Raw genomic sequence first — 27,745 nt, 5'->3', positions numbered from 1 at the left:
CACGTCGGCACACAAACCGATGCAAACAACACGCTAACAACCTTGAACATGCATCAGAGTTGGAAATTGTTAATCTACACAAAATTCTAGTCAATTTACATCTTTAAATCACTCCGATCTGATGCACGGTTGAAACGTTATGGACGTTTTAAAACAGTGTCATCTACTCTAAATATGCACACACATATGCTGCAACAAAAGAGCAGAAACACACTAATATATTGGGCTCGGTGCAGAAAAAAGAAATGTGTGTAGCCAGGGATTCGAACCCTGGTCTACTGAGTAGAAATGTGTGGCGCTGGCCGCTAGGCTAGACATGTGATCGTGGCTAAGTTACAGGTGCGGTCTAGGTGTAGCGTTTGCACCACGAAACTACCAAGAATCCAGGATCTCGCGGTGGCACAACAGGGCGCTGACCAGCTGAGCTACTATGGACTCGTGGTAAAAAGGGATGCCTTCGCTAGATGAACATCAGCACACGCTGAATCTGAAACTACAAAACTAAATCTGCAACGGACTAAGACTGAACCTCTCTGAAACCCGGCCATGGTTGTGCTCGCAACAGCGCTAGGTGGCCAGGGGTGAGGACCTGGTCTCCAAAACCAGCTGGAGACACGGGAACCGACCTGATCCGGGGCGCTGGGCCCATTCCTTGGCAGAGAGCTCCGGTTCAAGGCGGCCATGGACGAGATCCTACTCGTTCCTGTGCTCTTACAGAAAACAAAGGAAGTTGCAGAGATCAGAGATAGCAGAGGGAAACTAGGGGGAGAAGAAGAGAAGGCAAGGGGAACCTGCTGCGGCGGGGCTTGGCGCGTGGAGGCTCCAGCAACTGGGGAATTCTTCCCTGAAGATGAGGTGTCTTGGGGCGGCGCTGCAGCACCGGCTGTGTTCATGCGCCCTTCAGTGCTCCTGGAGAGGGAAGAACATAGACGAGCAGCGTGAGAGAGAGACCCAAGGGAGAGATGGGAAAGATAGAGGAAGAGAAACTAAGGGGAGGCCTGGTCCGATGCTTGTGGCTGCCGGCTAGGTTTGCCTCGGGAGATCGCTCCCTCCGATCCAGATCGGGAGCGTCAGCTCGGGCTCAGGGCTGCTGTTGCTAGGCGGCGCTGGCTGCTGCTGCGCGATGCTTGCGGGGGAAGGCTGCGGGTCGGGGCGAGTGGCTATGATTGGCCCGATGGGGAAAGCGAGGAGTGGCGGCGGGCGATGGGACAAGAGTCTAGGATCTAGGGTTTGGTCTGAATTGGTCTATCTTTTCCTAATAATAAAGGAGATATTGCTTCTGTCGTACGTCATAATATATACCCGTGAAGTTGCGAATAATTACCCACCATGCCACCCGCAAGTGAGAAAAAACGGTTCGTTTGGTCACGCCAGCTGTTTGGGTTGGTTAAGAGCAGGCAATCCTGAATATTATCATGACTACAAAGGTGTCCTCGTGGTTTGACTGGTGCGCCTCTAGCTAGGCAGCCTGGGTTCGAATCCCATTCATGGTTTTTTATTTTGCCCTCTTTTCTCTTCGATGTTTTGATGGGTGTAGGAGCACATTCAAAATGTTTTAGCTTTTTTATTTCTGCCCTCTTTTCTCTTCGATTTTTTGATGGGTGTAGGAGCAGATTCAAAATGTTTTAGCTTTTTTATTTTTGCCCTCTTTTCTCTTTATTTTTTGTGGGTGTAGGAGCAGATTCAAAATGTTTTTCGAAATAATCATATCATTTAAACCAGGAATTCAAATCTAACATATTTTTATAATTATGTTTTGGTTGCAACCTTAATTAATATTTTAATACCTTCTTTATATGTGGTATTCTAAAAATGTCTATTGTTTATGTTTCATACTCATTTAAATGCCGTAAATATGATCATTTGATGCTCTCGCAATAGCAATTATTGGCATTATATGGGATGTTCATTCCTATCGGATACTATACCTTCTTTATATGTTATATATGAAATTTGATTAAAACAATGTGTAGAATTTAAATAGGATGTTATTTTTAACTGTTGAATACTTCTTAAATATTATTTTTGGTGCAAACTTAATCTGTAGTGCACGGTCCTTTTTTTCTCTATTTCCGACGACGATACGAATTGCAATAAACATTCATTAAATTAAAACCAAATTGGAAGGAAAGAAAACATCGTTAACCACACATGCACACCTCTGGAAAACCTCATGGGGAGAAACAACATATTTCTCATCTTATTCCGAGTGACTGTACATTCAAATGCGTTTTCGTTGTGTGAACACTAAGGCCATCGTCGACAACATAAATGTGATGCCATGTGAAAATATATTACGTTCAGAACGTGTGTTATTTTGTCTTCCGTTGCAACGCACGGGCTCTTTTGCTAGTGATGGACTATATAGCCAACAGTTTAGTCTAAAAGGGCATCTAGACCTTCCGATTAAATTGAATGGTCGGAAATTGCTAGGTTAGGGAGTTCAGTTGACAAACCGATGACGGTTTGCGGTAGAACGGGGTTGATCCGGATCGAGCGGTCACGACCGCCTGGTTCGGGTCGTGGGAAGTTTTCGGGCTAGGCTACGCGCAGGGTCGGTGCACTGCGCAGAGGGGCTAGGCGGAGATGAGAAGGAAAACGAGCGACCCGGCAACGAGTTTTTCTTAAGCACCGAAAAACGTCCGACGATAGACCGAAGACGGTGCCGCTACGGTCGACCGTTCGGGTACCAGACGGACTCCGATTGTGACGAAATTTGACAGGCGGCCTACCTATATTAAAATAAGACCGCACGTCCAATCTGAAACCAATCAGAGAAAGTTTTCAACACACTTTTAAAAACAAGATTTAAACGATGCCGCGGGCGCGTGCTAGTGCGTTCGGGCTCAGAACGGACAACGATGAGAACCCGCAACTACCAACGGATGCAAGTTTTGAAAACGGGCGGCAACGGAGATGCCGATGCAATGCATATGATGCGAATGATGCGATGATGATGCGACCAAAGAAAATAGACACGCGACGAGAACGGAAAGAAAGGAGAATCTTATGGAACGCCCGCATCGGGCTGTCACATTATGTTTATTAGATAACTGTGTAACATGTAAGACTGTTACCATCGTGTCGAATTGCTGAAACTTCATGCTATTAGTGCTGACTATTCTTGTGTGTTGCTAAGCAAGAAGCCTAGAAGAACTCATTGGTACATGAGTTGCTATTGTGTTTTTTTGTCTATTTTGACAGGACATGAGCTGATACTTCATTAAAGAAGATTTTCCGGTTAAAAACTACATACGATAATAAGATTATTCATGGGACTGGAAATTAGACCGCACCTACAATGGACTAAATCACTTCAACAAACCACATACCAGTTTAATGACAAAGTAAAATGCCTCCATATGTTTGTCCAATTCTTGGTATTATTAGGTCAAAATGGATGGGTGCAGCAACTCACACTTTCTATGATCTAGTATTGTTAATGATTGCACTTCTTCCGACCTTGCACAAGGAGAGTTAAGAGCATCGAGCTACCATTTATTGTTACTGATTGATTATTTAAATAACCCAGATTGTGCAATTATTTATGACATAATTTCATTGATATGTAATTACATTTTTTCATTAGTTGTTATTGAGGAACCCTTTAATGTTCTATGCATACTCTCAGTTTATTATCCAGACCAATAATCATACTATGTAAAACAACTGTTTACCTGTTTTTGTGCTTTTTGTCCCCCTTTATCCCAACTCAAGGAACTGCACTTAAAGTCTCCATGTCCCATACAACAGTAAGCTTTTGTTTCAAGAAAGTTTAGTTCCCCTTTTTAGGTCATATAACAACAAAATTTAGTTTAGCCAATCAATTCTACTTTTTTTAATTAAATTTTCACTATTAGTAGCTTTAGTTCCAATGTACTTATCTAGTTGGTGTTGCTGAACAGACCAACATTGCTGAAATACAATGTAAACTTTGTGCCTACACGTATTAGATGATGGTTAACGTACACTTTTTGATGGACGAGCTTCAATGTTTCTAAGTAGGTTATTCTCATTTTATGCGTCTATCATTTAGTCCCTTTTTACAAACTACATGCATTTGTTGGGTTTCATTTTTCCTAATATATCCATGTCTTATATTATTTTTAGAAAAACCCATGCGAGGAGATTATGTATTATACTCTCAGAAAACCAAAGAGTTTGGAACCGTATGTTGTTACTACTATTGGTTATCAAGACTCCAAATATATTGGATGTTTAACCACTATTGGCCAAGTTTGTTGTTTGTGAGTGTACTTTGCAGAAAAAAGACGACAAGATAGAAGGTGCAAGAATGTAGAGAACTGATTTAATGATATTGAATGGTGTAAAATGTTGCGTGTCTTTAGGAGTTAGCAATGCACATTTTCTTCTTTTATATATTGATGGAACCATGACGATAATAATGAAATGAGAAGTTGCGCACTTTGTCACTCATCTAAGAAACAAGGACTAAAACTTACGTGAATTCAGTTGTTAAAGTTCGCGTCAATAATATTTGATTCTTCATTATTGTTTACGGGCGCAGCAAAGCGCACCTGCCCTTCTTGCATAGATGGAGGTATAGAGAATATGCTTATTTTCATGACAAACACCATATATCCATTTATCTTTACTACATACCCCTTTCTAGAAATGCTCATGTATGTGTACAACAGAGAACATCACAGACCACACAAGAAGGCAACCAAATGGGCAGTAGCCAACTTAGCACCACAAATGAAAGTCTCAGGAGGTGCCGCCAACAGCGTGCCCCAACCCGAAGTTTCGTTCTTGGCTAGTCATTTCATAGCAAGCCAAGGATGATGTAATAGACCATGACGATTGGAAGAGCTATTAGCATGCCAAATATGACCCTGCAGGGAGGGAAACAAACACATAAATAATTCCAGCTGGGGGAAATATTTTTATTATGAATATGAAGTTATGAAAAGGCAGAGTAATTCCAGTTGGTTCTTAGCTTACCCGGTGCATAGAATGGCGGCATGTAGATTGTACTCTTTGGCGAAGACGAACGGCACGATCCCTTGCGGCAGAGCGGCCTACATGGCAACATGTAACGTACTTTGTTGGAATTATCATCATCATGTATTATATTGTACTAGAATCATATATTCGTAATGGCAAAGATTAATGGCACGTACTTGGACAATGGCGATGCGCAACAGTGTGCCTCGGAGGCCGACAGCGACGGAGGCGGCAGCCATGACCGCGGGGCCAAGTAGGAAACGAACTGCCATGGTGGACGCCGCGATGGAGTTGCCGCAAGCTATGAGCTTTGGTTGCATGGCCATGAACAGCCCCAGGCTGAACATGGCCATCCCCAGCCCCGCGTTCGAGAGGATGGAGATGGAGTTGGCCACAATGGTCGGCATGGTGACATGGTACCTGCGGCGACATTGGCACGGTCGTCGTTAACTCGTTATGACCAGACTAATCACGGATGGGTCGACGAAGAAGAAGGTGGCTGATGGCTACGTACCGGAACTCGATTAGTGACCAGACGAGGCCGACGACGCTGGCGTACGTGTTGGGGTTCCGGATCAGCCGGCGCCACACCATGGTCAAGATCAGTCGCACCATCACGCTGGCCGGCGGCCCTCCCACCTCGCAGCCGTCCTTCGTCGTCTGATCCTGCTCCTTCTCTGTCGCCTCGGTGCCGGCCTCCAGCCTCTCCAGCGAGTCCTGCGCTGCCGCCTCGGACTTGGCGCGCTCGCCGTCGGTCGTTCCCGGCCGGTTCACTGCAACAAGTTCACATTCACGTCAATCATCATCAGATCACTGATAAGGCGGAGTCCTGTTGTGGATGGGAATACATCTGGAGGAGTCGGAGTTGATAGACAGCGCGTCGGAGGTGGCACGCCGGCGGCCGCTGTCCTTGGCGCCGTTGCCGAAGACCGGCAGGCCGCTCCCCTCGGACGCGCCGGACGCGCCTGAGCTCCAGTCATACATATGCAAGTTGTCCATGGAGTCATCGACCGGCGCCACGACCGCGGCCGATCTGCCGCGCGGCGCGTGCTCGTCATATCTGGCTGACGGCATCAGCGTTTGTTGCCACGACGTGTGCAGCGACAACAGGTTGGCCCTACTGGACACGCGCAGCGGCGACAGAGTAGCTGCGGCGCCACCGCCTCCCGTGGTGGCAGAGAAGTCGTCGTGGGTGAAACTAGACGAGTGGTTGCGGGATGAGGTCACCGAGTAGAACTCCACACCGGTAAGGTTCGACGCGCGCGGCGGCGATGACATCCCCGCCACGGTGTCATTGAGGAGGGAGCGGCGGGAGAGCGATGCCGTGGACCGTCGCACGACGACGCGCATACTCCCGTCGGGCGCGACATGGGCCTGCGCCTCGGCGTGGCTACTGTCGAGCGAGGTGACGTCGGGGTCGACAGCCACGTCGGCGACGGCGGCCGCCGGGAACCTCCCCGAGATGAGCAGGCGCGCGGCGCGGAACTCGAAGAGGAACAACAGCAGCGTGTACCAGATGATGCACTGGAGGACGATGAGCTGCACCATGAGGTCACCGGCGTGGCGGCCGTACATGCCGACGAGGAGCGGGATACCCATGATGAGAGTGTTGGGCAGTGTGGCGAAGGAGAAGAGCGTGATGGACCAGTCGAGCCCTCCACCGGAGGGGAACGGCAGGGGGAGGCGCGACCATACGGCTAGGGCAGCCAGGATGATGAGCTTCTGCAGCGTGTCGGCAGCGGCGAAGCGGAGGTCCATGGCATAGAGGTCGCTGCCGGAGATGAACTTGAAGGAGAGCAGCGGGACCGCGAAGACAGCGACGAAGCGGTTGATCCCCGCGCACTGGTCCGCTGTGATGACCCCCCACCAGCGCACCGAGCCGTACGCCAGGATCATCGCCACGTATAGCGGCACCACCGCCGCCAGCACCGTGTACAGATCATGCCACGAGATCATGGCGCTGACTGGCCACGTACAAGACTTCCTCCGGTGACAAAGATGATCACCGCTCCGCCGGCCAATCGGTCGTCCACCGTGATCGACGAAGGAGTTGGTTGCTTGCAATCTATCGAGAGAGAGTGAATTCTGGCCGGTGTGTCTGTGCTCTGGGTTTTGTGCCGCGCGGGTGGGGATTATTTATATAGGGGTCCGCCCGCAAAATACCGTGGGCCGGTTCTCGTTTTCATCGAGGCCAGCAAGTAGTAAATCAAATCAAATCTTCTGAAAAAAGTAAATCAATTCAAATCAACGATGGATTTTTCACGTGTTTCTTTCCCTCTTTTCATCTGATGAATGAAATCTTTCAACGTGCGAATTCTCTTGTCATCCCGTGTTTCTTTCTGCATTTTTCGTCACAATGAGTTGTTGCCGCTGATAAGAAACGCCAGTTTGACCTCTGCACTTTTGCGCCCGGGATAGATGCTTTTACGTGTTATGTTATACATGCATTTATATTTCTACATATATATCGGCATTAGATGCATACGTACATCTAAAAATCGACGAAATATTGCACGAAACATCTTCTTTTAGCAGACCGTGTGCGGTCGTGTCGCCCATAGTCTGTTGCATTGAAGTGGTTGATGCATGGAAAACTGATAGCAAGCCACACAAATGATGATCCTTAATTTTGAGGGCGATAAGAAGTCCTGTTCTTTCTCCCACATCTCGTCGCCACCACGATTAGCACATAGGCTATAGCCATGACTGATGCTCATTTTCAGAAATGGCATTCAGGCAGCACACAAGTTTATGAGTCCATAACGGACAAAAAGAGTTAATACAAGAACTTGTAAAATGACACAAAATAGTACTACAACCCTCGTTTCGGCACATTTTGAACGAACATGCATGTTAACTGTATGTGCATGATTTACGTATATTCCCTAGATTGTACCCCCTAGATGCATATACTCAACTCCTAATAGTACCCGAAACTTCTAGTTGATCTGTGAGGAGATAGAGCACCTTTTATCCTGTGTTCACAGTATGTGTGCATCCCATTCGCTGAAGAGAAGAAAGAAGGGCGGCATGCACATACGAACGATCATCCTTCACGGGCGTGCAATGCCCTGCTTTGCTTGCCGCCGGCCGCCTTGCGAGAAAAAAAAATTGGTTGTACAAACCAAATGTATCGTGTTTTGAACGAACATGTTATTTTGTGCTCCCTCCGTCCCGTAATTAATGTCGCAAGCATAGTGTAATGTAAAAAAAATTTAAAACTTATAGTATCTTCTAGTAATTGTTTACAAAGAGGTCATTCCGTCTTCCTCCGACCGACCCAGCTTCCGCGCGTCAGGCCAAGGCCGTCGCCCACCAATTTGCCGCCTGCGTCACCCAAGGCATGCTCCTCCGCCACCAGTTCGTGTGCCTCCGCCGCCCAGTACGTGCTCCTCCACCTCCAATACGTGCTCCTTCACCTCTAGTACGTGTCCCGCCGCCCAGTACGTGCGCCGCCGTGATCCACTCCCTCCGCGATCCCCTCCGCCGCTGCCGCCCAGGACCTACACCGCCAAGATCCGGTGGATCTCGTCCTCATCAAGCTCCCGCGCATGCCTGGACGTCAAGCTAGTCCTCCTCCTTCTCCGGTATCGCCAGGCTCGTGCTGCTGCTCCCCTGATCAAGCTGCTACTCCAAGGACACTGTTATAGTGTTACCCTTGCTCCTGTTGTAGTTGTGGCTACTCCTATTCCTATACAGAATGAGTAGATGATGCATCACATGCTGAATTATTTGAGCAGTTAGACAAATACACACCACAAACAGCAGCAGACAGGGTATAGGATTACTCCATGATTTTCCTTACTGCTTCACAACCTGCAGATACATCAACAGCACACACCAGAAACATCAGCAGATAGAGTACGATAATTAAACCACAAACAACAGCTGATCAATTAAAATAGATGCTCAGTAAATTTCCCAGTCGCAATCAAAACCATTTTGTTATCATTGGTCAGAAATTGGCAAAGAACACACATTCAGACTATGCACATTGAGTACATTCAGTGAAATTCAGACTATGCACATTCGGTAAATTCAGACTATGCACATTCAGTAAATTCAGTGAAATTCAGACTATGCACATTCAGACTATGCTCATTCAGTAAACGTGAAGTAGAGAAGAGAGGTTCAGACCCAGGCTGTAGGTGTTGCCGCGTTGGTGGTGGACAAGACCCGGGCTGTAGGCCAAGTGAGCAGGCGCGACCCACTGGACAGCCCAGCCACGGTGTCGTAGGCGCGGGTCTTCCACCGGAGAAACAACGAAGAAGACGTCGTAGTCGTATTCCTCCGGTCGCCGTCATCGGACTAGTCGGAGCTTGTTGCATCTCCGGTCGCCCGTCGTCGGACTAGTCGGAGCTTGTTGCATCTCCTGTCATCGTCCGGCTCGTCAGCCTGTAGATTGTTGGTGTTGGTAAGGATCCAGCGATTCCGGGCTCGCCGACGCCGATTCCAACGCAGCCGGAGCAAAGCACGGCGGTAGGTGAGGAAATCAATGTTTTTATGAGGAGGGGGAAAGTTGGGAGCTGCGGCACGCGAGCGGCAATTGCGGCGGCGGGGAGTAGGGCAGCTACAGCGGTGGGAAGCAGCGTAGCTGGGGCATCTGTCGGAGGAGGGCGACGAGTAGCACGGGTTTGGTCGGGAGAAACTTTTCGTAAAATTGCCCTGGCGACAAGAATTACGGGACGGAGGGAGTTTATTCCCTGTACTCCTAGATTCATAGCACGTGGTAACCAACAGCTATATCTCGTTTCAGCCCACGGTCCCTCCTCCTATCATCTGGCCCGCCATCAATCGTCTCTTTATTTTTCTTTCTCTCCTTTCCTTTCTTCTTCCTCTCATTCGATCTATGAACCTTGGGACCCCATGCTGCAAACCGCGGCGCATGCGGATGGACGACTCAAACAATTTTTGTTTCCTTCAGTTCCCCTTGTTGTTGCATGCGCACCCATCATAGTGAGGACGATGCAGCAATCGCCATGGATGTGTCGTACACAGCTTCACTTTTCTACTTTATGGTTTCTTGCAACCGGACACGGGAGATGCTACATCCAGCAGTGAGGAATATTACAACCGACTATTTTTTTGTTGCAACCAACCACAGGATTTGTCCCTCATTTTCTTGTTGGAACCAGTGTTTTGTTTTGCTACTACCCGTGGCTTCATTTGCTACTATCGGTGACATTTTTTTTTATATAATTCATGAACATGATGCAACCTCGACGACGGGCGACATCTTTTTTTGTGCTGCAAACCATGATTTTTTTGCTACCACGGGCTACATGGTTTGTTACTACCATACACAACGTCCGACCGACATTTATTTTGTTTTTGCTACAACCACGTCATTCTTTTGCTACAACTGGCAACCACGAAAGCTACATCTGTTACCATTTTTGTTACAATGGCGGCGGCGAACGACAATGGTAAGCTTTTTTTGCTGGAAGCGATAAATGTTTTTGCTACAACCGTCATCGTTTTTTGTTGGAACTAGCACGAGCCTCGGTTGGTCACATGGCGAGGTACAACGCGAGCTCGACCATAGGTGTTGCGGCCGGCGCCACCAGAGTTTGTGGCTATCTCCCTTGAAGTTGCAACCACGAGCACACGTTGTTGCATGCTTGGAGTCGGTGAGAAACGCAGGCGGCGACCGACCATGACCGGCGGCTAGGGGGCAGCGAGGATCGTGATCGACGGATCCCGCAACCGTTTGGGCCCGTACGCTTGTGTAGTTGGATGTCGTAGAAGAAAACAGTTTGCCCAACTTCTTCTTCCTCGCCCCGCGCCGCGCCTCCTGTTGCCCCCGTCGTGCTTTTCGCCGCCCTCATCACCGTGCTCATCGTTGTTGCCGTCCTGGGTTGAGCCCCGCTGCGTCGCCACCTCACGCTCGTCCGTGACTAACAGCCACCCCGCAGCAGGAGACATGGTTGTAGAAAACAACTCTCGGTCGTCATGGCAACATTTTCATCGTTGGCCAAAGAAAACCAGAGACATGGTTGTAGCAAAAAAAATTGTTGTCATATGTTGTTGGTTGTAGCTCACCGTGGAGGTTCCCAAAACATGGCCGTCGTCGTGGCAGAAAAGTTTCTATGCTGATCGTAGCAAAACGTGATCACGGTTGTAGCAAGAAACATCATGCCCATTGCCATGCTCGCACCTAGTTGAAGCTTTTTTCACGTTAGTTGAAGCTTTTTTATGCCACTAGAAGCTTTTTTGTCACCCATGAACACTCGCTGCATGGGGTTGAACAAACGATGGCTGCTAATGAGTGCCATCTAAATGGATGTAGCAAAAATTCTCGAGGTTGTAGCAAACAACAACTATGACTTTAACAAAAACATTGCTCACGCAACGGCCAGAGTCGCATCATGCACCATGCAACAATCAGAGTTGCAACATGCAGCATGCAACGATGCTGGTTGTAGCTGAGTGGTGTGTCGGTTGTAGCAAAATGCGACACGGGGTTGTAGCATGCAACAAAAATGTGTGTATGCGGTGTTGCTCAGGACAATGATAATCCCCAAGTGCAAGGAATCATTGTAGCAATTTATAAAGGTGGAAGTGATAAGTATGGAGTGTCGAACCCACAAGGAGCTAAAGGTAAGAGCAATATTCTCTCAAGTCCTAACTGTCACTCATACAACTCTACATACGCCGAACATTTGCTTCCAACTAGGAACGAGAAATAAAACTACATTGTGGGTATGAAGAGTATAGCTTTGCATGACATCGGAGAACTAAAATATAAAAATACATGATGTTATCATAAAGTTAGAAATATGTTACAATATATTACAAATAGCGAGTGTGAATAATGATAGGTCGGTGTGCGGAATTGTCCTAGGCAATTGTTAACAAGATCGTTAATCATTATTACAATTTTATATGAGGGTGAGTCATAAGCTAACATATTTTCTCTAATTGGATCATATGCACTTATGATTGGAAGTCTAGCAAGCATCCGCAACTACTAAAGGTCATTAAGGTAAAACCCAACCATAGCATTAAAGCATCAAGTCCCCTTTATCCCTACGCAACAACCCACCTACTCGGGTTTATGCTTCTGTCACTCAAGCAACCCACTATAAGCGAATCATGAATGTATTGAAACACCCTACAGCGGGAATCCCTCACGCTTGCGCGACACGGAGAGCACCATAGGACAACACCAATAATAAAGCATGCAACTCAAACCAATGTAGATCATCAATCAACCCATAATACAAAGGGAATCTACTCAAAACATCATAGGATGGCAACACATCATTGGATCATAATATGAGGCATAAAGCACCATGTTCAAGTAGGGGATTACAACGGGGTGCGGGAGAGTGGACCGCTAAAAGAAGATGAGGATGGTGATGAAGAAGGTGATGTTGATGAAGACGATCACCGCGGCGATGGTTCCCCCGGTTGCACTACGGCACCACCAGGATAGAGGGGGGAGGGTCTCCCCTTGTGCCTCCTCCTCCATGGCCTCCCCCAAAGTGGGGAGAGGTTATCCCTCTGTTCCTTTTCCTCCATGGTGATGATGGCCCCTCCGTCTTCCTCCTACATGGTCTCCGGTGATGGTGACCCCCTCCGGCAGGGTGCCGAAGAGGGCCAAGATTGGTTTTTCATGACTCTGGAGGCTTGCGGCGACGGAACCCTCGATCTAGGTTTATTTTCGAGGGTTTATGTATTTATAAGAATATTTTGCGTTGGAATCACGTCACGGGAGTGCTCGAAGGGCCCACAAGCCAAGGGTCGTGCCCTAGGGTGGGGGTCGTGCCCTGGTGGTTTGTGGGTGCCTGAGAACTCCTCTCCGGTTATTTTTGCTCCATTATTTTTCATATTTTCCAAAAATATTCTCCGTAAATTTTCAACCCATTCCGAGAACTTTTATTTCTGCACAAAAACAACACCACGGTAGGTGTGGTGAAAACACCGTCAGTTCGGGTTAGTTCTAATAAAATCATATAGAATTATTGTAAACATGGCATGAATACTTCAGAAATTATAGATACATTGGAGACGTATCAGCATCCCCAAGCTTAATTCCTGCTCGTCCTCGAGTAGGTAAATGAAAAAGGAAAATAATTTATGGAGTGTGAATGCTAGCATAGTGCATAAATTTGATCAATGATAGTTCCAAACACTTTTTCTAGCATCATTATATATCACAAACAATAGCTCATCTCATAAAACTTCTCATGATGAAGTAACAAGCTATTCACGTGTTAAAGTGTAGACCATAAAGTTTCTTGAAAACTAACAAACTATGCTTTCAGTCACCAAACAATTGCAATTCATCTTATTTTCAGGAAAGGTCTATGTAAGAGCTTTGATTTACAAATTCCGCATAGTCAACTATCATATAGTCTTCCATGATTGTTGACACTCAAAGCATATTTTTAGAACAAATAGCATCCACCGAACACAGAGAAAGATAGGGGCTTAAAGTTTCGCCTCCCGGCTTGTTTATCATATAGATAATTGTCAACAATAATAATTCATGATCAAATATATTTGTATGGATATACATGTTGGATATTTCCCCACTACATGATGCTTGCCAATTAATACTTTGAGGTTGGAATAAGAAGTTAACTCAACAAGAATAGTAAATAACATGAAAGTAAATAGACTGGCCCTTCGCAGAGGGAAGCGGTGATTTGCATATGTGCCACAACTCGAGCTTTTAAAAGAGAGATGAATAATAATTTTGAGTGGTATGCTTTCATTGTCAACATAACAACCGAGAGATATCGATATCTTCCATGCTAGATACACTATAGGCGGTTCCCAAACAAAACGGTAAAGTTTTTACTCCCCTCCACCAATCAATCACACTCCACGGCGAGCCGAATCCACGGGTATCGTCCATACAAACAACAATCTTGGGGGAGTTTTGTTTCATTATATTTGGATTTGATTTTTGAGCATGGAACTGGGCATCCCGAATACTAGCCACTTTCTCATGAATGATAGTGAATCAACACATATCGTGAGAATAACCCACCTAGCATGGAAGATACTGACAGCCCCTAGTCACTACATGAGCCATTCGAGCATACAAAGACGAATATGATTTGAAGGTTTAGAGTTTGGCACATGCAAATTTACTTGGAACAACAGGTAAATACCGTATATAGGTAGATATAGTGGACTCTCATGACAAGAAACTGGGTTTACGGGTTTTTGGATGCACAAGTAGTATCTCTACTTAGTACGAAGTGTTGGCTAGAAAAAGGTTCTAAACAAGCACCACATGTTGGAGGATCCATAAAAATATAACTTCTATGCAAATATACCCAAACATAACTCATTAAGTTGTCTTCCTTGTCCAACTTCAACTAATTTGCTCAAGTTTGAAAATAATTAATGGGGCTCACAATCATAGAAGATCTCCAAGATAGTATATTTATATGTGGAATCTCTCTTCCTTCAATATTATTTCATGAATTGTTCAAGTGACCAATGCAGTGTTTGCTAACTTTCAATAAATTTTACCACCTATACTTCTTATATGTGAAGTCATTACTCCAATAAATTTTACCACCTATACTTCTTATACGTGAAGTCATTACTCCCCATGGGATAAGCATGTCAAAATGACAAAACTACTCCAAAACATATAAGTGAAGATCAATGAGTAGTCAAACAATTAAGTAGCTATGTGAGGACTTTCTCCCTCTCTCTCAATAAAGACTTTCAGATATGACTATTTTATTTAAACAACAATCAAAATAAAAATAGCACTCCAAGAATAGGACGTGTCATGTGAACGAATAAAAAATTAGGCTCAACATAGGCTAACCGATAGTTGACGAAGAGAGGTGGGATGCGTAGCATCCCCAGGCTTAGATGCTTGAGATTTCGTAAAACATTTACTTGAACTTTTGTATCTCTTTTGATCCTCTCATATCATGGTTTCATCTATTATCAAAAACTTCATCCACACAGAACTCGAAAAGAACTCGTGAGATAGGTTAGTACACACAATAATAAATCAACTCTTCATGTACTGCCAAGACAAGTTGTATAATAATTTTCAAACATCATCTATTGTTTACTATCGTTTCCACAATTTATATCTATCAATATAGGCTATGGAAACTATAGGATAAGTAGATAACAAAACCATGACAGCAATCTGTCCAAACAAAACAGTCTGTAGCAATTTATGAAAACAGTGTACTTCTGTAACTCAAACAATTATGAAAATTTAGGAAATGCTATACAATTTGTATGAAATTACTGTGTAAAAATTGCAGAAACTTTCCATGTTCCAGTAAAATATGAAAATTCAAACACTACAGCAAGAGTTTCTGTTTTTACACGGCACACATCAAACCATGCAATGCAAGCATCCTAATGAAATTCTTGGAACTTTTTTATTGAAACCAAAATTACAAATAACACCTAAAAGAATTCAACAAAATAAAATAATGCTCCAAGCAAAATTCATATTATGTGACGAATAAAAATATAGCTCTAAGTAAGATTACCGATAGCGTTGGAGATAAAAGAGGGGATGCTTCCGGGGCATCCTCAAGCTTAGACACTTGAGTCTTCCATGGATATTACCTTGGGGGTGCCTTAGGCATCTCCAATCTTAGGTTTTTGTCACTCCTTGTTCTCCTCATATCGGTGTCTCACCCAAAACTTAAAAAACTTCAATCACACAAAACTTAACGGAACTTCGTGAGAAGGGTTAGTGTAATAAAGATAGATCATTCACTTAGGTACTGTCATGATAAGATTCATAATTGTTTCCATGTGATACCAACTGTATTCTATCATTCCCATAATTTATATTACTGAATATAAGCTATGGGAACACTAAAATAAGCAAACTACGCACGCAAAACAGAATCTGTCAAAAACAGAACAGTCTGTGAAGATATATAGTATAGCCATACTTCCATGTCTCTAAAAATTGTAAAAAATTAGGAAAACCAGAAGAATTTGTATATCAAAAATGTGTAGAAGTTTCATATCATTATCACTCTCGAGTAAAAAATGAAAGTTCCTGTACTGGAGTCAAAAGTTTCTGTTTTGGTTCAACATCAATTCTACTCATCTTGTGAGTCAGCCCAAAGGCTTTACTTGGCACTTTATTGAAATAAAAGACACAAAACATGATTACTACAGTATCTTAATCATGTGAACTCATAAAAACAGAAGGTAAAAGTGTTGGGTTGTCTCCCAACAAGCGCTTTTCTTTAGTGCCTTTTAGCTAGGCATGGTTATTTCAATGATGCTCTTCCAAGCCTAATTCCGATGATGACTTTATTCATACTCTAAAACATATAAGTGAAGTTCATAGAGCATTCTACAATTAATATAGATCAACCAATATCCAAACTAAAAATATATAAGTGAAGCACACAAAACATTCTATAAATCAATGAATGACTATCTCATACTAGAAGGGTGCATAAAAGGAGAAGAAAAACATTAAAGATGCATATCATGTGAACAAAACAGAAACCAAGGTATACCGATAATTGTTGAAGAATAAAGATGGGATGCCTTCCGGGGCATCCCCAAGCTTATATGCTTGAGCCTCCTTGAAATATTTATTTGGGGTGCCTTGGGCATCCCCCAGCTTGAACTCTTGCCTCTCTGTATTCGTCTTTATCAATACCTCCTCGATCTTCGAACACTTCATTCACACAAAACTTAACAAAACCCTCGTGAGATCCGTTAGTATAATAAAGCAAAATACTATTTTAAGTACTATTGTGAACTCATTCCAAATTCAAGTTAGAATTATATCTACTGTAGTCCAGCTTCACCATGGTTCATACCCCCGGTAATACCCATAGATTCATCAAAATAAGAGAACAATGCATAGAAAACAGAATCTGTCAAAAAACAAGATAGTCTGTAGCAATCTAGAAACTTTGTATACTTCTGTAACTCAAACAATTCTGAAACATTAGGATGAAATAACCAATTTGCATAGCATTAATGTGTAAAAATTTCAGAAACTTTTGACATTCCAATAAAAAACGTAAATTCATGGACTACATCCAAAGTTTCTGATTTTGCACTGCACACACCAAACAAGGAATCTAATCATCCTATAGGGAAATCTTGCCACATTATTTTTATAATACAAGGGGGCTGCTATGCATCCGACGGGTGATGTTTAGAAAATATCATCCACCTTGATAGCCGTCCGATTCGCACGCGATGCTTCGGATGGGCACCCTGCAATTCCTGAGACAACTCTCTAGTTTCTGAAACAATCACTTTGTTGCATTTTTTTTCTTCGCGCACGCTTCGTGGGCACCGGATAATTCTTGAGACAACGCTCGAGTTTCTGAAACAATTGCTTTGTTGCAGTTTTTTCCTTCGTCTTTCCGCAACATAAGTATTGCTGCGAAATAAATCTTTGCAACAAAAGTTCATGTTGCAGAAACTCCATCTTCTTCCTTCAGACGGAAAACAGAGGGATGTATGGAGCTATGGAGGACGCACAACCATGGAGGCCATGCTTGATTCCCAAGCCCCATGGCTGGCGGAGGGATCGATCCAGATCCGGTCTGGCGCGAGGAGGCAGGGCCGACGCGGGTCGACCGGCAGCAGGAACGCGATGGTGATGGCTGGGGCTCCGGTGGCGGCAGGATTGGCCGGCAGCGGCGCACCATGGCGGGGCATGCGGGACTGTGCTCGGGCGGCGGTCGAGAGGAGGAGGGAGCCGACGGCTCGCTCAGGCAGAGGCTCGGGATGCTCCAGGCGACGGGGAGGTGCAGGCGCGGTGGCCCTGCTCCGGCGAGGCCGGCCGGTGCAGGCTGGAGCAGGCGATGGCAAGCGGCGACGCGGTCTCGGGCAGGGGTGCTCGGGAGGAGCTGCAGGAAACGGTTCCTGAAACAACAACATCGTTTCAGAAAAACGGTCACTGATGACCCACAAGTATAGGGTATCAATCGTAGTCCTTTCGATAAGTAAGAGTGTCGAACCCAACGAGGAGCAGAAGCATCTGACAAGTGGTTTTCAGCAAGGAAAAATATGCAAGCACTGAAATTGTCGGTAACAAGTGATTGTGTGGTGAGATGATTCGTAGCAAGCAACAAGTAACAAAAGTAGCAACGGTGCAGCAAAGTGGCCCAGTCCCTTTTGTAGCAAGGGACAAGCCTGAACAAAGTCTTATAAGAGGAAAAACGCTCCCGAGGACACACGGGAATTTCTGTCATGCTAGTTTCATCATGTTCATATGATTCGCGTTCGTTACTTTGATAGTTTGATATGTGGGTGGACCGGTGCTTGGGTACTGCCTTTACTTGGACAAGCATCCCACTTATGATTACCCCCTCTCGCAAGCATCCGCAACTACGAAAGAAGAATTAAGACAAAGTCTAACCATAGCATTAAACTAGTGGATCCAAATCAGCCCCTTATGAAGCAACACATAAACTAGGGTTTAAGCTTCTGTCACTCTAGCAACCCATCATCTACTTATTACTTCCCAATGCCTTCCTCTAGGCCCAAATAATGGTGAAGTGTTATGTAGTCGACGTTCACATAACACCACTAGAGGAAAAACAACATACAACATATCAAAATACCGAACGAATACCAAATTCACATGACTATTATTAGCATGACTTATCCCATGTCCTCAGGAACAAAAGTAACTACTCACAAAGCATAATCATAATCATGATCAGAGGGGTAATGAGTATCATCAAGGATCTGAACATAAACTCTTCCACCAAGTAATCCAACTAGCATCAACTACAAAGAGTAATCAACACTACTAGCAACCTTACAAGTACCAATCGGAGTCGCGAGACGGAGATTGGTTACAAGAGATGAACTAGGGTTTGGAGATGAGATGGTGCTGATGAAGATGTTGATGGTGATGAGTCCGCTCCGATGAGAGGAGTGTTGGTGATGACGATGGCGATGATTTCCCCTCCGGGAGGGAAGTTTCCCCGGCAGGATCGTCCTGCCGGAGCTCCAGATTGGTTCTGCTCAAGTTCCGCCTCGTGGTGGCGGCGAAACCACGAAAAAGCTCCCTTCTATTTTTTTCCTGGCGAAACCCTCCATATCGCAAAAGAGGGGGGCCAGTGGGCTGCCCACAAGCCCCCATGGCGCGGCCTGGGGGGGTGGCCGCGCCGTGCAGGCTTGTGGGCACCCCGTGGTGCCCCTCCGGCACTTCTTTGGCCCAGTATTTTTTATAAATTGGGAAAAAATTCTCCGTTGATTTTCACGGCGTTTGGAGTTACGCAGAATAGGTATCTCAACTTTGCTCCACTTTCAGGCCAGAATTCCAGTTGTCGGTATTCTCCCTCTTCATGTAAACCTTGCAAAATAAGAGAGAAAAGGCATAAGAATAGTACCGTGAAGTGAAATAACAACAAAAGAAGTGATAAATATCAACATGAAAACATGATGCAAAATGGACGTATCAACTCCCCCAAGCTTAGACCTCGCTTGTCCTTAAGCGAAAGCCTAGCTCACTAAATATGTCCACATGTTTAGGGAGAGAGGTGTCGACAAAACAAGATACGAACATGCATGCATCATGATCAAGATCAGAACGGCAATACCAACATATAATCTCTCATGCTAAAGTGATAATTCCTTCACAAAGGAAAGCACCATGTTAGAGCATATATCTCCATATGTGGTTTTGGTAATTGATGACAATTCCTATGGACTAATGGTTGCCTTAAGTTATATTTATAGGATTTGTCCATAGGCACTTCTTGAAGTCCATCTGTTGGGTTCAAGGAGTTTATATGATGACCAAGATGGTATTCAAGGTATTATCCAAAGAATGGTCATAGAGACACTAGGTTGATCAAGATCTCAGACAAAGCGTAAATCAAGATGATCAACACACAAAGCGTATAAGATGTACTGAGAGGGATCAAGTGATCCCATGGTATGGTAAGCATTGTCCATTACGTGTTTGTGTACTAACCCATGGTCTTTGTGAGACTCCTATGTGGGGGTTAGGTGTGCTTCCATGGACTTGCGTCAAAAGGAAGATCTCATACAACTCATGAAGGATGACGTCAAGTGGTGATCGTCATCAAGATTGTGGTGTGCAAGTTTCAAGTGGATCAGCACGAATATATCATTGAAACTATTGTTAATGATCATGTGTTGATAAGGACAAGCTCTCATGTGCTAACAAGGACAAGATCAAGATAAGCATTCCTGAGCACTACATGCTTGATTCTTGTGGATGTTCACATGGTGGACAAATGAAGATGAATACATAAGCTAGGCTTTCCACATTGTGAATGGGAGAGCTACTTGAAGACTTCATCATGTCTTGCTTTCAACTTGAGCCAAGAAGGAACAACAACATCAAGCTCAAGTGAAAGGGCTAACTCAAAGGTATCAGTTCCTTTGACGTTAGTTGTGCGGAGTGATGATCAGCGAATAAAAGTATACACTCAAGTATGGATCATCAGTACCCTTTTATGATTCTTGTGTCCTTAGGGATCCCGCACTATTAAGAGGGGATCACAGGTTTTGCGATGAACTTGCTCAAACTACATCTCCACTGTTCTGCTCAATACCACATATTCTCTACTTTGCTCCTATCTCAAAACAGGTCTACTGCCTCGGACTTCCGGCTCCCTCCGGACGTCCGAGGACCGGTCAAGGGTCGGACGACCGACATGCTACAGAAATCCGGAGCTCTGCACCAGAAGAAATTGAGCTCTATAACTCGGATTTCCGGCTCAATCCGGACATCCGAGGGCTGGACGACCGACCAGCTTTGGAAATCCGGAGCCCTGCACCAGAAGTACGTGAGCTTTATAACTCGGATTTCCGGCTCCCTCCGGACGTCCGAGGGCCAGACGTCCGTCCCCTTTCGGAAATCCGGAACCTCCCACCAGAAGAAGTTGAGTCGAATAACTTGGATTTCCGGTCCTCTCGGGACGTCCGGTCGCTGTTCAATTCACAGTATTTTCAGTGATATCTACAGGCCTGGGACGACCGACCCTTGTCGGACGTCCGACCCCTCGCGGACGCTCGGACTTCCGGAAACTGTCGGACGTCCGGACCCTGTTAGACTTAAAGTGTCCCCAACGGCTGTTTTTCTCTCCCCACTATAAATACCCCCTCCCACTTCGTGAGAGGGTAGCCCAACACAGCCTTATCCTCATAAGAACACACTTCTACCTCACACACATTTGCTCACACCAAATCTTAGATTCCAAGAGCATTTGTGAGCCCCTTTGAGAGTTGTTCCAATCAAAAGATAGATCGTCTCCCTCTCCTCCTCTCAACCCAAGCTATTTGAGATTTGAGCAAGTTTTGAGCATTCCCCGTGATCTTGTTACTCTTGGAGGTTGGAGACTCCTAGGCGGTAGGAGTTCTTCGGAGAGAAATCAATCCGTGTGATTACCCCCCGGAAAAGTTTGTGAGGGTTTGTAAGCCACCTCAAAGGCTTACCACTAGTGGTTGAGAAACGCCTTCGTGGTGTTATCTCAAAGGGAGAATAGGGTGAGCCTTCATGGCGATGATGTGCCTTCGTGGTAACATCCACCTCTCTAACGGTGACTAGCTTCCCTCCAAGGAAGTGAACATCGGGATACATCTTCGTCTCAGTGACCTTGGTTATCCTTAACCCTAACTCCTTACTTGTGGTTTACTTGTGTTACTTGAGCATACATACATTGCATATTGTTTGTGCTCATTATAGTGTGTTGGCTATTTCTTGTACAAGATTATTCATTCAAGCATACCTTCTATATCCACTCGTTCATACTTGCAGCTTTTGATATATCGTGTGATATAGTGTGATCTAGTATCTTGTGTTGTTCACCTACTTGTCGTGTGATATAGCTCAAGTCAGTTTGTGTAACTTACTTGTGCTTGTTAGTAACTGTATTGTGTCCATCTTGGTAGATCGTGTTGTTGATACACGCTGCAGTGCCTAGTGCATTTAGGATTTGTGCTTGACAAGTACCCTCTTAGTTTATTTCCGCATTAGTTTCAAGCCAAATCCGAAGACGTTTTTAAATAGCCTATTCACACCCCTCTAGGCGTCATCGAGGTATTTTCACACCATGAATGAAGTGTGAACCACCTTCGGTCATTAGATATCTAGGGACTCCAAATCTAGGGAAGATAACTTCTTTCAGCATCTTGATAGAGGTGTTGTGATCGGCACTAGTAGTGGGGATAGCTTCTACCCACTTATTGACGTAATCAACAACAACTAAGATATGCGTATACCCTTTGGATTTTGGAAAAGGTCCCATATAATCAAAGCCCCGGACATCAAATGATTCAATGACAAGTGAATAGTTCATAGGCATTTCTTGACGTTTGCTAATATTACCTATTCTTTGACATTCGTCACAAGACAAGACAAACTTACGGGCATCCTTGAAGAGAGTGGGCCAATAGAAACCTGATTGCAATACCTTGTGTGCAGTTCTATCTCCCGCATGGTGTCCTCTGTAGGCCTCGGAGTAACACTTCTGTAGGATCTGTCCCTGTTCATGTTCAGGTACAAAACATCTAATAACACCATCTACTCCTTCCTCATAAAGGTGAGGCCCATCCCAAAAGTAGTGTCTCAAGTCAAAGAAGAGTTTCTTCTTTTGCTGGTACGTGAAACTAGGTGGTATGTATTTGGCAACGATATAGTTTGCATAATCAGCATACCACGGTGCACTAAGTGAAGCATTGATGAAATTCAATTGCTCATCGGGAAAGCTATCATCAATAGGTTGTGGGTCATCAAGAACGTTCTCCAACCTAGACAAGTTATGCGCTACTGGGTTATCAGCACCCTTTCTGTCAATAACGTTCAGATCAAATTCTTGTAGCAAGAGAACCCATCTGATAAGTCTAGGTTTAGTGTCCTTCTTCTCCATGAGGTACTTAATAGCAGCATGATTAGTGTGAATAGTGACTTTGGAATCAACTATGTAAGACCTGAACTTTTCACATGCAAACACGACTGCTAAAAATTCCTTCTCCGGAGTAGCATAGTTTCTCTGGGAATTGTCTACAGTTTTACAAGCATAGTGAATAAAATTCAACTTCTTATCAACTCTTTGCCCTAGAACAACACCAACAACATAATCACTAGCATCACACATGATTTCACAGGGTAGGTTCCAATCAGGTGGTTGAACAATAGGTGCAGTTATCAAAGCCCTCTTAAGTATTTCGAAGGCTTCCTCGCAATCATCGTCAAATACAAAAGGAATATCCTTTTGCAAGAGATTGGTAAGAGGCCTAGAAATCTTAGAGAAGTCTTTGATGAACCTTCTATAGAAACCAGCATGACCAAGGAAACTTCTTATACCTTTGATATCTGTGGGGTATGGCATTTTCTCGATTGCATCAACCTTAGCCTTATCGACTTCAATACCTCTTTCAGAAATTTTATATCCTAAGAGGATGCCTTCATTAACCATAAAGTGGCACTTATCCCAATTCAACACAAGATTGGTGTCTTTACATCTCTGTAAGACTCGATCAAGGTTGCTGAGGCAATCATCAATGGAAGACCCGTAAACGGAGAAGTCATCCATGAAAACCTCAACGATCTTTTCACAAAAGTCACAGAATATAGCCATCATACATCTTTGAAAGGTGGCACGTGCATTGCATAAGCCAAAAGGCATACGTCTATAGGCAAAGGTACCGAAAGGGCAGGTGAAAGTGGTCTTCTCCTGATCAGATTGTGCAACTGGTATTTGGGAGAAACCAGAATAACTGTCTAGAAAGCAGAAGTGTGTGTGTGTTTGGACATCCTTTCTAGCATTTGGTCGATAAAAGGTAGAGGGTAATGATCTTTCCTAGTGGCCTTATTCAACTTCCTAAAATCGATCACCATCCTATAGCGAGTAATAATCCTCTGTGGGACCAATTCATCCTTATCTTTAGGGACAACGGTAATGCCTCCCTTCTTAGGAACGCAATGCACCAGATTCACCCAATCGATGTGAGCAACAGGATAGATAATACCCACTTCCAGGAGCTTTAGTATTTCTTTTCTCACTACTTCTTTCATCTTAGGATTCAATCTCCTTTGATGATCAGCAACTGGTTTGAATTCAGGATCAATTTTGATCTTGTGCTGGCATAGAGTGGGACTAATGCCCTTAAGATCATCAAGAGTATATCCTATAGCAGCATGGTGCTTCCTCAGAGTTTTTAGTAACTTCTTTTCTTCATGCTCCGAGAGGCTAGCACTAATAATAACAGGATATATCTCTTTTTCTTCAAGATAGGCATACTTAAGAGCATCAGGCAAGTATTTAAGCTCAAACACAGGATCAGCCTTTGGTGCGAGTGGATCCCCAAGCAGTTCAACAGGCAGATTATTCTTAAGGATAGGATATTGTTCTAAGACAACTCTATCTATTTCATCCCTTTCATCCATATGCATATCATTTTCATGCTCAAGCAAGTATTGCTCTAAGGGATCAGTAGGAGGCATGGCAATAGAGGCTAAGGCAATAGTTTCATCCCTACTAGGCAACTCCTTTTCATGAGGTTGTCTACCAAACTTAGAGAAATTGAACTCATGTGGCACACCTTCAAAGTCAACAGTGAAAGTTTGCTTCTCACAATCAATATGAGCATTGACAGTATTGAGGAAGGGTTTGCCAAATATGATGGGACAAAAGCTATCTTGAGCGGTAGCAAGAACGAGGAAATCAGCAGGATACTTCATTTTACCACACAAGACTTCAACATCCCTAACAATTCCCACAGGGCAGATAGTATCTCTATTGGCAAGCTGAATAGTGACATCTATAGGTTCTATCTCAACAGGTGCAATCTCATCTTTGACTTCATCGTATAAGGATTGAGGTATTGCACTAACACTAGCACCCAAGTCACATAAACCATGATAACAATGATCTCCTATCTTAACTGAAACCACAGGCATGCCAACAACAAGCCTATGTTTGTCTCTAACGTGGTTTAGCAATTCTAGCAGCATCTTCACAAAAAGTGAATATTATGTCCCTCAACTTCTTCAGACAGAAGATCTTTGATAATAACAATGCTAGGTTCAACTCTAATTTGCTCAGGGGGTGTAGGTGTTCTAATATAGCCTCTATGTATCATAGTTGAAGCTTTAGAATGATCCTTTATCCTAAGAGGGAAAGGTGGTTTCTCAATGTAAGCACTGGGAACCATAGGATCATTAAAGGCAATGACTTTCTCTTCAACTGGAGTGGGTTTGACTACATTGACTTCTAAAGGAGGATGATATTTAAACCACTTCTCTTTGGGGAGATCAATATGAGCAGCAAAGGATTCACACTATGAAGCTACTATCTCATAGTCAAGTCCATACTTAGCGCTAAAGTCACAATAAGTATTTGTCTAAACAAAGGATTTAACGCAATCAAAAGTGAAATTCATGCCAGACTCCTTACCTTCTTCAAGCTCCCAATCTTCATAGTTGCTTTTAATTATCTCCAATAAATTCCACTTGAAGTCAATATATCTCTTCATAAAAGAACCGGTACAAGAATTGTCAAGCATGGTGCGATCATCATGAGAAAGTTGAGCATAGAAGTTTTGAATGATAATTTCTTTCGAGAGCTCATGATTGGGGCATGAGTATAGCATTGATTTAAGCCTCCCCCGAGCTTGAGCGATGGTTTCTCTGTCATGAGGCCAAATATTATAAATATAATTCCGATCACGATGTACTAAATGCATAGGATAAAACTTTTGATGAAATTCCAATTTCAACCGATTGTAGTCCCACGATCCAGTATCATCACATAGCCTATACCATGTCAATGCCTTATCCTTCAAAGATAAAGGAAAGACCTTCTTCTTGACCTCATCTCGGGCACACCTGCAAGATTAAATAAACCACAAACCTCATCTACATAGATTAGATGCAAGTATGGATGTGATGTTCCATCTCCTGTAAAAGGATTAGGCAGCAGTTTCTCAAGCATTCCCGGAGGAAATTCAAAGCAAATATTTTTAGTAGGTGCAGTAGGTTGAGGATCAACTCTTTGTGCTTCCGTTCGAGGTGAAGATACCCCGAACAAGCCCCTCAAAAGATTAGTATCCATAGTGACAAGTGACAATAAATTTCAGCACACTATATGAATGTTTCCTTACCAAGTTCCATTTACCAAAGGCACTTCACTCCCCGGCAACGGCACCAGAAAAGAGTCTTGATGACCCACAAGTATAGGGGATCAATCGTACTCCTTTCGATAACTAAGTGTGTCGAACCCAACGCGGAGCAGAAGGATCTGACAAGTGGTTTTCAGCAAGGAAAAATCTGCAAGCACTAATTGTCGGTAACAAGTGATTGTGTGGTGAGATGATTCGTAGCAAGCAACAAGTAACAAAAGTAGCAACGGTGCAGCAAAGTGGCCCAAATCATTTTGTAGCAAGGGACAAGCCTGAACAAAGTCTTATAAGAGGAAAAACGCTCCTAAGGACACACGGGCATTTCTGTCATGCTAGTTTCATCATGTTCATATGATTCGCGTTCGTTACTTTGATAGTTTGATATGTGGGTGGATCGGCGCTTGGGTACTGTCCTTACTTGGACAAGCACCCCACTTATGATTACCCCCTCTCGCAAGCATCCGCAATTATGAAAGAAGAATTAAGACAAAGTCTAACCATAGCATTAAACTAGTGGATCCAAATCAGCCCCTTACGAAGCAACGCATAAACTAGGGTTTAAGCTTCTGTCACTCTAGCAACCCATCATCTACTTACTACTTCCCAATGCCTTCCTCTAGGACCAAATAATGGTGAAGTGTTATGTAGTCGACGTTCACATAACACCACTAGAGGAAAAACAACATACAACATATCAAAATACCGAACGAATACCAAATTCACATGACTATTATTAGCATGACTTATCCCATGTCCTCGGAAACAAAAGTAACTACTCACAAAGAATTATCATAATCATGATCAGAGGGGTAATGAGTAGCATGAAGGATATGAACATAAACTCTTCCACCAAGTAATCCAACTAGCATCAACTACAAAGAGTAATCAACACTACTAGCAACCTTACAAGTACCAATCGGAGAAGCAAGACGGAGATTGGTTACAAGAGATGAACTAGGGTTTGGACTGTTGGGGAACGTCGCATGGGAAACAAAAAAATTCCTACGCGCACGAAGACCTATCATTGTGATGTCCATCTACGAGAGGGGATTTCCGATCTACGTACCCTTGTAGATCGCACAGCAGAAGCGTTAGTGAACGCGGTTGATGTAGTGGAACGTCCTCACGTCCCTCGATCCGCCCCGCGAACCGTCCCGCGATCCGTCCCACGATCTAGTGCCGAACGGACGGCACCTCCGCGTGCAGCACACGTACAGCTCGACGATGATCTCGGCCTTCTTGATCCAGCAAGAGAGACGGAGAGGTAGATGAGTTCTCCGGCAGCGTGACGGCGCTCCGGAGGTTGGTGGTGATCTGATCTCGGCACGGCTCCGCCCGAGCTCCGCAGAAACGCGATCTAGAGGAAAAACCGTGGAGGTATGTGGTCGGGCTGCCGTGGCAAAAGTTGTCTCAAATCAGCCCTAATACCTTTGTATATATAGGTGGGAGGGGAGGGGCCTTGCCTTGAGGCTCAAGGAGCCCCAAGGGGGTCGGCCGAGCCAAGGGGGGAAGTCCTCCCCTTCCAAACCGAATCCAACTAGGGTTGGAAGGTGGAGTCCTTCTCTCCTTTCCCACCTCCCCTTTTTTTTCTTTCTCTTTGATTTCTTATCCTTTGGCGCATATGGCCTTCTTGGGCTGTCCCACCAGACCACCAAGGGCTGGTGCGCCACCCCCAAGG

General features: G+C 44.5%; 1 protein-coding gene and 1 long non-coding RNA gene across 2 annotated transcripts; both read right to left on the bottom strand.

Moving 5' to 3' along the window:
* Positions 1-4,608: 4,608 nt before the first annotated feature.
* LOC123445679 (probable auxin efflux carrier component 3b) lies at positions 4,609-7,051 on the bottom strand. The gene is made up of 5 exons (XM_045122706.1): positions 5,817-7,051; positions 5,483-5,741; positions 5,145-5,388; positions 4,966-5,042; positions 4,609-4,856 (listed from the first exon to the last, which is right to left on the bottom strand). The coding sequence occupies exons 1-5, from the start codon at positions 6,922-6,924 to the stop codon at positions 4,787-4,789; spliced, it is 1,758 nt and encodes a 585-aa protein (XP_044978641.1). The 5' UTR covers positions 6,925-7,051; the 3' UTR covers positions 4,609-4,786.
* A 1,035-nt stretch (positions 7,052-8,086) lies between these two features.
* LOC123445673 lies at positions 8,087-9,853 on the bottom strand. Its single transcript, XR_006631134.1, has 2 exons — positions 9,106-9,853; positions 8,087-8,784 (listed from the first exon to the last, which is right to left on the bottom strand). It is a non-coding gene; the product is annotated as an uncharacterized LOC123445673 (long non-coding RNA).
* Between the last annotated feature and the right edge of the window lie 17,892 nt (positions 9,854-27,745).

The sequence above is a fragment of the Hordeum vulgare genome, chromosome 1H, assembly GCF_904849725.1.
Source record: "Hordeum vulgare subsp. vulgare chromosome 1H, MorexV3_pseudomolecules_assembly, whole genome shotgun sequence".
NCBI classification, from domain to species: Eukaryota; Viridiplantae; Streptophyta; class Magnoliopsida; order Poales; family Poaceae; genus Hordeum; species Hordeum vulgare.
The sequence above is the reverse complement of the archived record's forward strand: the minus strand, read 5'-3'. Positions and strand labels throughout refer to the sequence as shown.

What these genes read in the sequence shown, in the direction of transcription:
- LOC123445679 (XM_045122706.1), bottom strand. Translation starts at nt 6,924, where the DNA reads ATGATCTCGTGGCATGATCTGTACACGGTGCTGGCGGCGGTGGTGCCG. An exon ending in CAACTCCGACTCCTCCAGAT is followed by an intron (nt 5,742 to 5,816) that starts GTATTCCCATCC and finishes AACTTGTTGCAG; the next exon opens with TGAACCGGCCGGGAACGACC. An exon ending in TGGTCACTAATCGAGTTCCG is followed by an intron (nt 5,389 to 5,482) that starts GTACGTAGCCAT and finishes ATGTCGCCGCAG; the next exon opens with GTACCATGTCACCATGCCGA.